This window comes from Pungitius pungitius, chromosome 7 (genome assembly GCF_949316345.1).
Source record: "Pungitius pungitius chromosome 7, fPunPun2.1, whole genome shotgun sequence".
Lineage (NCBI taxonomy): Eukaryota > Metazoa > Chordata > Actinopteri > Perciformes > Gasterosteidae > Pungitius > Pungitius pungitius.
The window spans coordinates 17,313,464-17,325,003 of NC_084906.1; the positions used below are offsets into that span (position 1 = coordinate 17,313,464).

Here is an 11,540-nt window from a genome sequence, read left to right on the forward strand (position 1 = left end):
ACCTGCTGTAGTCAGAGAGGAAGCTACAGGTCGGAACTTTCTTTACAATTCCTGGTAATGTCCGGGAGTCACTTTGGGTCAAGTAAAAACAGTTTGGTTTCCTCACACTTGTTGACTGTGTAAAATAAAAATAACTTCTAACTAAGGTCAAAGTCTTGCTGCTTCTTTGATTCTCAAACACTTTTTCTGGGGAAATACTGCACACAATTCATGCAATGCAAAATATGTTTCTATGAAGGACACGCTAGCTGTAGTCTTACATAGCATTTAATACTTATGATTTGTTTCTTAATAAAGATAAACTCATTTTTATCTGACTACTCGATAGCTGCAGCAAAGTTTCATTACAAACTCTGTTGGTCTTATTTTCTTTCATGTGTGTCTGAAGTGCGTTTTCGGTGAAAATAGTCTTCAAACCTAAACATTATGCACAAAACCTTCCTAAAATTGTCTTATTTCCTACAATAAACACGTGAGGTATTCAACTTGAAAGAAAAACACTGAAAACGATTTAATTAAGAATCTCTTTTAATAAATCATCAAAACACACATAACTACAAAATGTGTAGATCACTAAGATTTATGAACCTTCAGTACAATCATTGGAGATCTTATTTACAATTGCTAAATTATTTCATTTATTTCCCATGAAATTCATCAATAATCAGCAACGAAATCCAAATTTAGTTAAGGGATGCCAAAGATATGTTAACTTAGATGCAATTGTTGGATCAAGGAATGGATAGACGGAGCCACTTCAACCCGAAATTGTGCCAAGAGTCAATCCACGTTAAAGGCGATGAGTTACACCCACAGGTTAACAGTTAAATAGTAAATTCAACGACTCAGCACCACTTGAAACGGTTCTGCACTCACTGTAAAACGTCACAGGGGACTTTCAGCTTGCAATTCATTTCCTATACTTCGAAACAGCTGAACCCAGCAAACACAACAAGAATTTGGAGTGACAGCAGAAAATAAAAACGGCAAGAATCCTTTGCTTATTTTATCTCAAATAAAGCTTGTCAATTCAATGTGCGAAGCCTTCTGAGGGTTTCTATGCAGAATGCATAGTTCAGAAGCCCATAATACTGCACCATAACGAGACATGGACTGCCTGGCAAGAGGGAGGGGGGGGGGGGGGGGGAGAAGGGAGAGAAAGGACACGAGGTGGGTGAGGGGTGAGTGCATCTGGGGTTCCTAAAAGCATCACCAGGGATGCATAAGAAGCCGGAAAAAGGGAAATGTCAATTGATAGGAATGTTGTAATGGCTCCAAATCAAAGGCCTCCTGTATGTCCACTGTTCGTACTTGTACTCAAAAGACAACCATCGGTGCTCAAATATTTTAAGAAGTACATGGAAAATTTGTGCATGAGTATTCTTTGCTTGAGACAGCAACCAGCAGTCAGCAATTGTTAAGAACATTTTTTTTTTTTTTGGAGACCGAACAGGAAAAGTGCATAATAATCAATAAGAACATAAAAGGCCACTTTGGTGCTGTGTGATGTGTTTTGTGTTAAATACTGCTACAGCACAGGCCCAACCCAAGGCCCAGACAGCCGCTGTGTACGTGCTCCCCCGTTGCAACTGACGACAGGAAGAAGCATGGATGCATAAAACGATGACGTCATCCTTGCTGCGGGGGCCTTCCCTGCCTCCGCTGTGCCTCCAGGTGTCAGATTTAGGTATGGCTAGTTCCCCAGCTGAAGTGCAACAAATAAAAACGCCTACCTCCCATTGACCACTCCTGCTCTTACTCATTAGAAATCTGAACGCCTAAAGTGCCGAGGAAAGAGACTACAAAAAGGAACGCGTGTTCCCTTAAAAAAGAGCCCAGTCTTACTGCAACCATGTGAATACTTTAAAAAAGAAAAAAGGCTGAATCTGGGACACACATATGTGTGTGTGTGTGTGTGTGTGTCGTCTTTGACAAGAGGAATGTTTCAGCATATGAAATTAGAGACACACAAGTAGAAAAGGTGGACAGAAAACGTGTAAACCCCCAGTGTTGATATTGTGACAAAAACGCATCAGCTCTATTTTTTTCATATTGTGAATCCTAATCAATGGTAAATATTTATAGATTGCATTTACTAAATGTGGATAAAATAAAAGTCCAGGCCACCAATTCAGTACACAAATGTGGCATAATAAGTTGGATTGTAATCTTAACACCGTTAAGACATGAACTGCATCAATCAACAGATGGAAGTATATTCAAAATTAGGAAGCCTATTGAAGTAGTAAACCTTCTCTGGAAATATATTTTGGGCTACTTTTAGAAATGATCAAATAACCAAACTCCCACTTACAACGGGTGAAAGAGTTAATCTTGGAATCTGACATTATTGAGAAAGTTAGAGGTTTCTCCTGTCGCACAAGTCTAAATACCATCTAAGGAATCGAGTTGGAACCGTTAACCTGTTCAGATTTAGCATCTTACCGAAGCCACAGCAGCTAGATTCACAGTTGTCGAGGGAACCAAGATAAAAAAAAGCGATGAAAGAGAAAAAAGAAAAAAAGAGCTCAGCGTGTGCTCTGTCCAGTTCCGTCCAGCGCGGGACACAGTTAAGGCGACGGTGGATGCCGACGCTTTGGTCTCCTCACAGCAGCGTGCAGCGGAAGAAATTGGTCTTCTTGGGTTGTTCTGTAATCTTTACTCCCTGATTGATGCCTTGCGGGTTGTTGCCCTCCTGAAATACACACAGGTAAGAAAACACAAATCCATATCAGGAGGACTTTAGAAATATTTATAGTCCGTATGTGACACAAAACAGACGTCACACGCTGTAACAGATTTAAAACAGGCCTCACCAGCTTCTTGTCCATTTTTGCTTTAATGTCTCTGGCGAGGGTTAAGAAGGCCTGCAGACAAAAACAGGTTGAACAAAAAGCAACAAGACCATTTTTATTAAATCAAACCGCATTAATGTTGCATTAATGTTAGCCCTCTCGCTGGGACCAAAGGTTAAGATAGAAAGTTTAAGTAACATCAACAAACAAAATCAGAAAAAACTAATCATCAATAATTTACACAACAAGCAAACAAGAATTATGCCTGTAATTGAATGGGATTAAAAGGTTTGCCTGTTGTATTAAAGGCTCTGGACTGATTAGCTGATTATAGATCAGCTGATGTATTAAGGTTTACTACTTTATCCTGGTCACCATCTGAACTCTTCTGTGCCGCAAAGTTCTCAAACCCAAAGACAAATAAGTCGATCACCATTGCAGTGACAGCGTGAACTCACATTCTCGACGTTGATGTTGGCCTTTGCACTGGTCTCCATGAACTTGATGCCGTACTCGAGCGCCAGCTGACAGCAGGAGTAACAAATCAAGTGTCAGTATTCAGCAAAACGAGCCAGGAAAATAAACATGTTTCCCCAAGAGGGCGAGGTTGAAGTGTACATTTCAAATAAAGCTTTCAAGAGATTTAAAATGTCATCTTCATCATCCCACCTTCTCTCCTTTCTCTTTGGACACCTGACGCTTGTCATTGACGTCACATTTGTTCCCAAGGACCATCCTTTCCACATCTGCTGAAGCATGCTGAGCAAGATAATTATGCATAGTGAACAGACGGATAATTGATGACCAAAAGCCAGAATGCAGTGATTAAAATAATACTTCGTATAAAACTAAAAACCACTTCTACCAATGTAAAACTTGTACCTCTTCAATATTCCGTATCCAGTTCTTGATGTTGTCAAAGGACTTCTCATTGGTAATGTCATAAACTAACATTATGCCCTGCAGAGTAAACAACATGAAACAATTGACCAGCCAGACCAACGTGAAACCCTTCCTTACTTTTTGTTAATGGTCCACGAATACAGACATCACTAATAAGGGCGGTCCACGACAACCCTCATTAGTGATGGATCACATGATTCAGCAGTCTGATGGAAAAGCAAGTTACTTAAATTCCAATGGAAACAGGGATCCATTTGATACAGACATGCAAACACAGGCGTCCTGTTAAAACTTGCACTAAAGGAGGCACATAAATACAGCTGACTTTGCCCATTTAGGTTCAAGAGAGAATCCATACTGCAGTGTGAGTTAGTAAGACGACCATGCAACCTACCATGGCTCCTCTGTAGTAGGCCGTCGTGATGGTCCTGAACCTCTCTTGTCCTGCTGTATCCCTACATAGAAAACATGTGTTATTTTACTCCCCAAAGCAGAATCTAGATTGTATAAGCTAGCTCAATGGAGAGGGAGGATCCGAAGGAAAACAGTTACTCCAAGGGTCAAATGGGTCAAGTGGGTTTTGTTTAGAGTTGCACAAGCAGCAACTTTGAGGAAACCAAGGACAAGACTTGAGAGCGGCCTCATTCAGCTATTAGAACATCTGCTGTTGACCATGAGCATTGGATTAGAATAACATGTATACTGTTGTACTGCCATGATCTTGACATAGCTACAATGCTAATTGCTCAGCAAACCTATTTTTTCTGCAAGTGTTAAAGGCGGATGTAGTTTAAATGATAACGTTTCACAATACTTCTATATTTGAAGCAAAAAATAAAAACAATGTTCATCATCTAATCTAACTTTAAGTGGGACTACGCGAATCAGCCAGTATTGACTGAGAATATATTGGTAGAAATTTTGGTGTCAGTATTTGGTGGAAAGGACAGTCTAAACGTTTTAAATGACTCAGAGCTGACATTCATTCGATATCAAACACAAGGAAAGTCTTCCAAGTCAATAGCGTCGACAAAAGAGGATTCCAAAAGATTGCAAGGTTTAAAATACTTAAATATGAAATAGTATTATTTAAAATGTTAGTTTCCTAAAAAATGTTTACTTATTATACCAGCTATAGGGTCCCTAACACAGATTTTAGTGTGACCACATAACAAATAAAAAAAATTAAAAATACATGACTTATTCATGTTGTGATCTCACAAAGTAACTAATTTGTTTGTCAGTTTAATAGATACAGATAAACATAAGGCCAATACATGCAATAAACCCTATTATATTATGAACTGCATTCATTTCAGTTTGATGCACATTAAACTTCCAACTGAGTGTAATGATCATCCAAATATTTATTCTTCCACAACAAGCCTTCAGTGTACCGTGAACATCTCACCATATCTGTAGCTTGATCTTCTTTCCATCTAATTCTATTGTTCGGATCTTGAAATCAATACCTGAGAAAAAAAAGAAAAAAAAAACAGAAATTGCCAATTCAATTCAAGCACATGTTTCATCCGTCTTCTTGACGAGGAAATACACACAAGAGAGTAAAAAAGGAACGTTTCACTTTCGAAGCAGGGAGCTAGCTGAGGATTTCACGAATATGTCACGTTGCTACGTAAGTGCGAAGTGCAGACAGGAACTCATAAGAAAAATGACAATGCCACACTAACGTTAGCTCACTGACAGCTTTGAGGCTCGTCAGTTCGACCGGCGACGGTTCATATAAACCCTTTAGCTTATGGTGAAACGTCGGTAGAGCGCCGACGTTTCACGGGTTCAGACGTACAGCCGCTTTCCAGCTACAGAAACTGGTTAAAATGTAATTGTCACTTCTGAAAAAATGGCTTTCTAACGAGCCGCTTCCTGACTAGCTCACCACAAGATCTATGCTAGCCAGAAAAGTTAGCACCAAATTAGCAAGACGGGATGGGCTGCTGCCACCACTTTTCGGCCAAGACAATACTGATAATGTGACTTTTACCCACCTATAGTTGAGATAAACGTTGAGTTGAAGGCATCTTCCGAAAATCGGAATAGCACGCAGGTCTTTCCGACGCCTGAATCGCCGATTAAAAGTAGTTTAAACAAGTAATCGTAAGTCTTCGCCATGTTATTAGTTAGCTTACTACTGCGGATATCCCGCCCGCTGTAGAGACTGAGACGTCACTACCTGAGGGCCGTTTTTTGGTTAAATCAACTGTCACTCTTCTCCGTCGTCGTGGCCCCGGAAGTTGCGATCCCCGTTGGGTTCGCTCGTTTCGATGTCCCTGGTCACCCGGATGAAACGCATCTTGTGATCACGAAAATCAATTATAAGATGTCAAGAATAAACATGAGATAGCAAGTCACAATTATGAGATACTAGTTCATATATTTAAGATGCCAAGTCATTATATTGAGATAGTAAAATATGATCTTTATATTGAGATAGTAAAAATAAATATTCTGTAAGTTCCTACAATGAGGTAGGAACTTACAGAATCTTTACTTTTTCATCACAGTCAATAAATATTATATTAAGACATCAAGACACTGTGTAAAAAAGTATGTTGAAAAGTTAATTTGGGTTTTTCAATGCCTCCATTAACTTGTAAATATAATAACTAAAATATTCGGAACGATGATCAATTCATAGTATTTTAAGTAGTAAGTAAGTGAAAAATTTTGTGTTTTTTAATGTAGTTTTTTTGTGTTAGAAATGTCAGAGTGTGTGTGTTTTGTGTCACTCCATAAATAGTGCTACAGCACAGCCCCAATCCAAGGCCCAGACAACCGTTGTATACGTGCTCCCCCGTTGGAACTGACGACAGGAAGAAGCATGGATGCATAAAACAATGACGTCATCATTGCTGCGGGGCCTTCCCTGCCTCCGCTGTGCCTCTGCATTTGCATCGACACTATTGTTTTATCTCTTGAATCCTAATCAATAATTAATATTAATAGCTTGCATTTTCTAAATGTCAAGAGAATAATAGTCCAGACCACCAATTCAAGATAAAAAGCAATTTTTTTCTGGCTAAAAGAAAAACAATAGGCTGAGAAAAAAAAAGTGCTCTGTCCAGTTCCGTCCAGCGCGGGACACAGTTAAGGCGACGGTGGATGCCGACGCTTTGGTCTCCTCACAGCAGCGTGCAGCGGAAGAAATTGGTCTTCTTGGGTTGTTCTGTAATCTTTACTCCCTGATTGCTGCCTTGCGGGTTGTTGCCCTCCTGAAATACACACAGGTAAGAAAACACAAATCCATATCAGGAGGACTTCAGAAATATTTATGGTCCGTATGTGACACAAAACAGACGTCACACGGCGTAACAGATTTAAAAAAAGGCCTCACCAGCTTCTTGTCCATTTTTGCTTTAATGTCTCTGGCGAGGGTTAAGAAGGCCTGCAGACAAAAACAGGTTGAACAAAAAGCAACAAGACCATTTTTATTAAATCAAACCGCATTAATGTTGGATTAATGTTAGCCCTCTTGCTGGGACCAATGATTTTGGACAAGAAAGATAGAAAGTTTAAGTAACTGCAACAAAATCAGAAAAAACTAATCATCAATAATTTATACAACAAGCAAACAGAAGAATTATGCCTGTAATTGAATGGGATTAAAAGGTTTGCCTGTTGTATTAAAGGCTCTGGGCTGATTAGCTGATTATAGATCAGCTGGTGGGAAACTTTTTTTTTCTTCGTTTTAAGTTTGGTCTGAGAGTGTATTAAGGTTTACTACCTTATTCTGGTTGCACGGTCTCTACACACAGACACAGACACACACACACACACACACACACACACACAGACACACACAATTCATCTGAACTCTTCTGTGCCGCAAAGTTCTCAAACCCAAAGACAAATAAGTCGATCACCATTGCAGTGACAGCGTGAACTCACATTCTCGACGTTGATGTTGGCCTTTGCACTGGTCTCCATGAACTTGATGCCGTACTCGAGCGCCAGCTGACAGCAGGAGTAACAAATCAAGTGTCAGTATTCAGCAAAACGAGCCAGGAAAATAAACATGTTTCCCCAAGAGGGCGAGGTTGAAGTGTACATTTCAAATAAAGCTTTCAAGAGATTTAAAATGTCATCTTTATCATCCCACCTTCTCTCCTTTCTCTTTGGACACCTGACGCTTGTCATTGACGTCACATCTGTTCCCAAGGAGCACCGTTTCCACATCTGCTGATGCATGCTGAGCAAGATAATTTGGCATAGTGAACAGACGGATAATTGATGAATAATGCCAGAGATTTAAAAATACTTTTTAGCTTTGTATAAAATGAGTGCAAAAGTAAAAAAAACTTCTACCAATGTAAAACTTGTACCTCTTCAATATTCCGTTTCCAGTTCTTGATGTTGTCAAAGGACTTCTCATTGGAAATGTCATAAACTAACATTATGCCCTGCAGAGTAAACAACATGAAACAATTGACCAGCCAGACCAACATGAAACCCTTCCTTACCTTTTATTAATCATCCACAAATACAGACTTTTGGCTAATGTGATTTTCTTCTGTCCACAACAACTTATTACTTATGACTTAAATTCCAAAGGAAACAGGGATCCATTTGAGATTGACATGACTTGAACTAAAGGAAGCACAAAAATACTATTACAATGCATTGAGTGTGAGTTAGTAAGACGACCATGCAACCTACCATGGCTCCTCTGTAGTAGGCTGTCGTGATGGTCCTGAACCTCTCTTGTCCTGCTGTATCCCTACATAGAAGATACTCCAAGGGTCAAATGGGTCAAGTGGGTTTTGTTTAGAGTTGCACAAGCAGCAATTTTGAGAGAAACCAAGGACAAGACTTGAGAGCGGCCTCATTCATCTATTAGAACATCTGCTGTTGACCATGAGCATTGGATTAGAATAACATGTATACTGTTGTACTTCCATGATCTTGACATAGCTACAATGCTAATTGCTCAGCAAACCTATTTTCTCTGTGTTAAAGGCGGCTGTAGTTTAGAAGATAAGTCTTTATAGTCTTTGTGCGAAAATGAACGTCTCTCAATACTTCTAAATTCTAAGCAAAAAAATAGATGTTCATCATCTAATTTAACTTTAAGTGGGACTAAGCGAATCAGCCAGTATTGACTGAGAATATATTGGTACAAATGTTATTGTCAGTATTTGGGGAAAAGGACAATCTAAACTTTTAAACTTACTCAGAGCTGACATTTATTAAATATCAAACACGAGAAAAATCATCAAGTCAATAGCGATGACAAGAGGATACAACACAATTGCAAGGTGTAAAATTCTTCTTTTTCAGTATTATTTAACCTATGTTGGCTACTTTACGTAAAAAATTGTTTACTTACTTTACCATCTATGGGACCCCTAACACTTTTTAGTGTTTGTTAAAAAAAAACATGTCACTTTAATTTATGTTGTGCTCCCACAAAGTAACTAATTTGTCAGTTTAATAGATACATATAAATATAGGGCTAATAAATGCAATAAACCCAATTATATTTGAGGCTATTGCGTTGAACTGCATTTATTTCAGATTGACGCACATTAAACTGCCAACTGAGTGTAAAGATCATCCATCACAAATAGCCTTCAATGTACCGGGAACATCTCACCATATCTGTAGCTTGATCTTCTTTCCATCTAATTCTATTGTTCTGATCTTGAAATCAACACCTGAGAACAAAACAATCAAACAAAACATTTCTTTGGAAGTATTCTAAGACACGCCCACGTAGCAAGTTGATTCAGAGCCACTACACCAGAAGGTTTCCTCCATAGTGATCTACTTCAACATAATGGATCAATTATACGAACGTGAGAGTCCTTGGTGAATCTCCGTGGTGACATCGGTGTTTTTGATGTTTCGCCCCACGGGGTTGGAATCCAGGTCGTTCCGATATTTCCTTTAATATATTTTCTTAAATAAATGTCTCCATACGTGGCCGTGAAGCGGTGCCGTAATGGATATGTGATGCGCTTCGAAGAAGATTTTTGGCAATATGTTTGTGAGCAGGAACGTGCACAGACACTTTGGGGGGCAGGTGCTCAAAACAAAATGAAAGGCCACCCATTGCCCAAATTATTTATGAAAATAAAAATGATAACACAATAGGATATTTTCAACTTATATATTTATTTGTGTCAACAAACTAACTCATATTATCAAAATTGAATAAATAAATGAATAACAAAACAAGGTACTTAAGCAATAAGGTACTCGAGGCAGTACTTTATCATTATCCATACTGTTTCTGACAGAGTTGAAGCATAATCAGCATTACACTAATAATATACATATAAAATATAATATCTCACTAGACTGTCATATAGCTCAACTTAAGGCCTACCTTTCATTTCAATTATTTAATTAAATTAAACAAAAACTAGTGAACCTGGCTCATTTTTAGAACAGTAAAACTGCCTTTAAATTCTCTGACCGTCTGTATCGGTGGCCCATGTTGTGGTTCATTTATCACCAAACAGCGTCGGGGGATTGCGCAAATCAAACTGCTGCAGCGCCGGTGATGTGTCGTTCGTGAACGATGCGTTCATTTTGAACGAATCCTTACAAGGACTCGGGAGTGACGAGTTCCCTCAAAGAAAGTGATTCGTTAATCTTCTCGTGGCCGCGCATCGGGACTGTTGCATAGGCTTCAGTCAGGGAAACAGAAATGATGTGTTCATTCCCCGACTGGGTTTTCGGATACGAGTCTTTGGATTTTTTTTTTTTTTTTCGTGACCTCATCAGTACCGAGCCCATGCTGGTCACGTGAAAAATTCTCGTACCCGGCAGTTGAACGAATAATTGATCCATGGCCCGCAATGGCCCGCGGCGGGTGTTGACGCAATGTCAAAGTGAAGAAACTGCCTTCATTTCTCATTTCTCATTTCCCTTGTTCAGAAAAAGGGAACAGATGAGATTAGAAAATGGTGGGCAGTCATTAACTGTGTAAAAGGAGGTCTTTGGAAAGCAAGGAATATTGGGGTTATGAGAGGATAGTGTATCCCACCAGAGAATGTTGTGAGAATCGTTTTGTACATTTTTACAGACTACCTGTCAAAAGACACGTCAACAACTACAAAAAAAACCTGGAAAGTTCCCCAAACCCAGCTTTTTTCAACCTACAAGTGTAGCTAGATGTGGTGGGTTTTTAATTAACGGGACTTAAGGGCCCTTGTTGTAGTTCTTACCCTGAAAAAATGAAAAACATTTGTCAAGATTTTTTTTAATCTAATACTTGTTTTGTATAAGTGGCAAATGTCATTTTGATAAATGGCGTTAAAACAAATAGATCTGAAAAAGTATGAAGACATTGTCTGTAAAAAAAAAAGTTTCTGCGTTAACCTTGCAATGGACTTAATAAACGGCTGGAAAATACAAATGGAATCTGCTGCTGTGGAGTAAACACAAACACAAACACAAACCAGCAGGTTTAAACACCAGTTGCGGTGTAAAGCAGCAAATCGGCAAGTCGGGATGGGCTGCAACCAACATCCTTTCGGCAAAGACAATACTGATAGTATGACTTTTACCCACCGATAGTGCAGATAACCCCTGAGTTGAAGGCATCTTCTGAAAACCGCAACAGCAGGCAGGTCTTTCCGACGCCTGAATCGCCGATTAAAAGTAGTTTAAACAAGTAATCGTAAGTCTTCGCCATGTTATTAGTTAACTTACTACTGCGAAAATCCCGCCCGCTGTAGAGACTGAGACGTCACTACCTGAGGGCCGTTTTTTTTGGATAAATCAACTGCCACTCTTCTCTGTCGTAAAGGCTCGGGAAGTTGCGATCGCCGTTGGGTTCGCTCGTTTCGATGTCCCCAGTCACCCGGATGAAACGTT

General features: G+C 39.3%; 2 protein-coding genes across 2 annotated transcripts; both read right to left on the reverse strand.

Moving 5' to 3' along the window:
• Positions 1–668: 668 nt before the first annotated feature.
• Positions 669–5,899, reverse strand: LOC119217254 (ras-related protein Rab-8A). Its single transcript, XM_037470759.2, has 8 exons — positions 5,705–5,899; positions 5,110–5,170; positions 4,093–4,153; positions 3,678–3,755; positions 3,465–3,554; positions 3,254–3,319; positions 2,817–2,867; positions 669–2,695 (listed from the first exon to the last, which is right to left on the reverse strand). Exons 1-8 carry the CDS (start codon positions 5,826–5,828, stop codon positions 2,606–2,608), a joined length of 621 nt encoding a protein of 206 aa, XP_037326656.2. The 5' UTR covers positions 5,829–5,899; the 3' UTR covers positions 669–2,605.
• A 426-nt stretch (positions 5,900–6,325) lies between these two features.
• LOC119217255 (ras-related protein Rab-8A-like) lies at positions 6,326–11,476 on the reverse strand. The gene is made up of 8 exons (XM_037470760.2): positions 11,235–11,476; positions 9,310–9,370; positions 8,373–8,433; positions 8,039–8,116; positions 7,816–7,905; positions 7,605–7,670; positions 7,051–7,101; positions 6,326–6,928 (listed from the first exon to the last, which is right to left on the reverse strand). The coding sequence occupies exons 1-8, from the start codon at positions 11,356–11,358 to the stop codon at positions 6,839–6,841; spliced, it is 621 nt and encodes a 206-aa protein (XP_037326657.2). The 5' UTR covers positions 11,359–11,476; the 3' UTR covers positions 6,326–6,838.
• Positions 11,477–11,540: the final 64 nt, after the last annotated feature.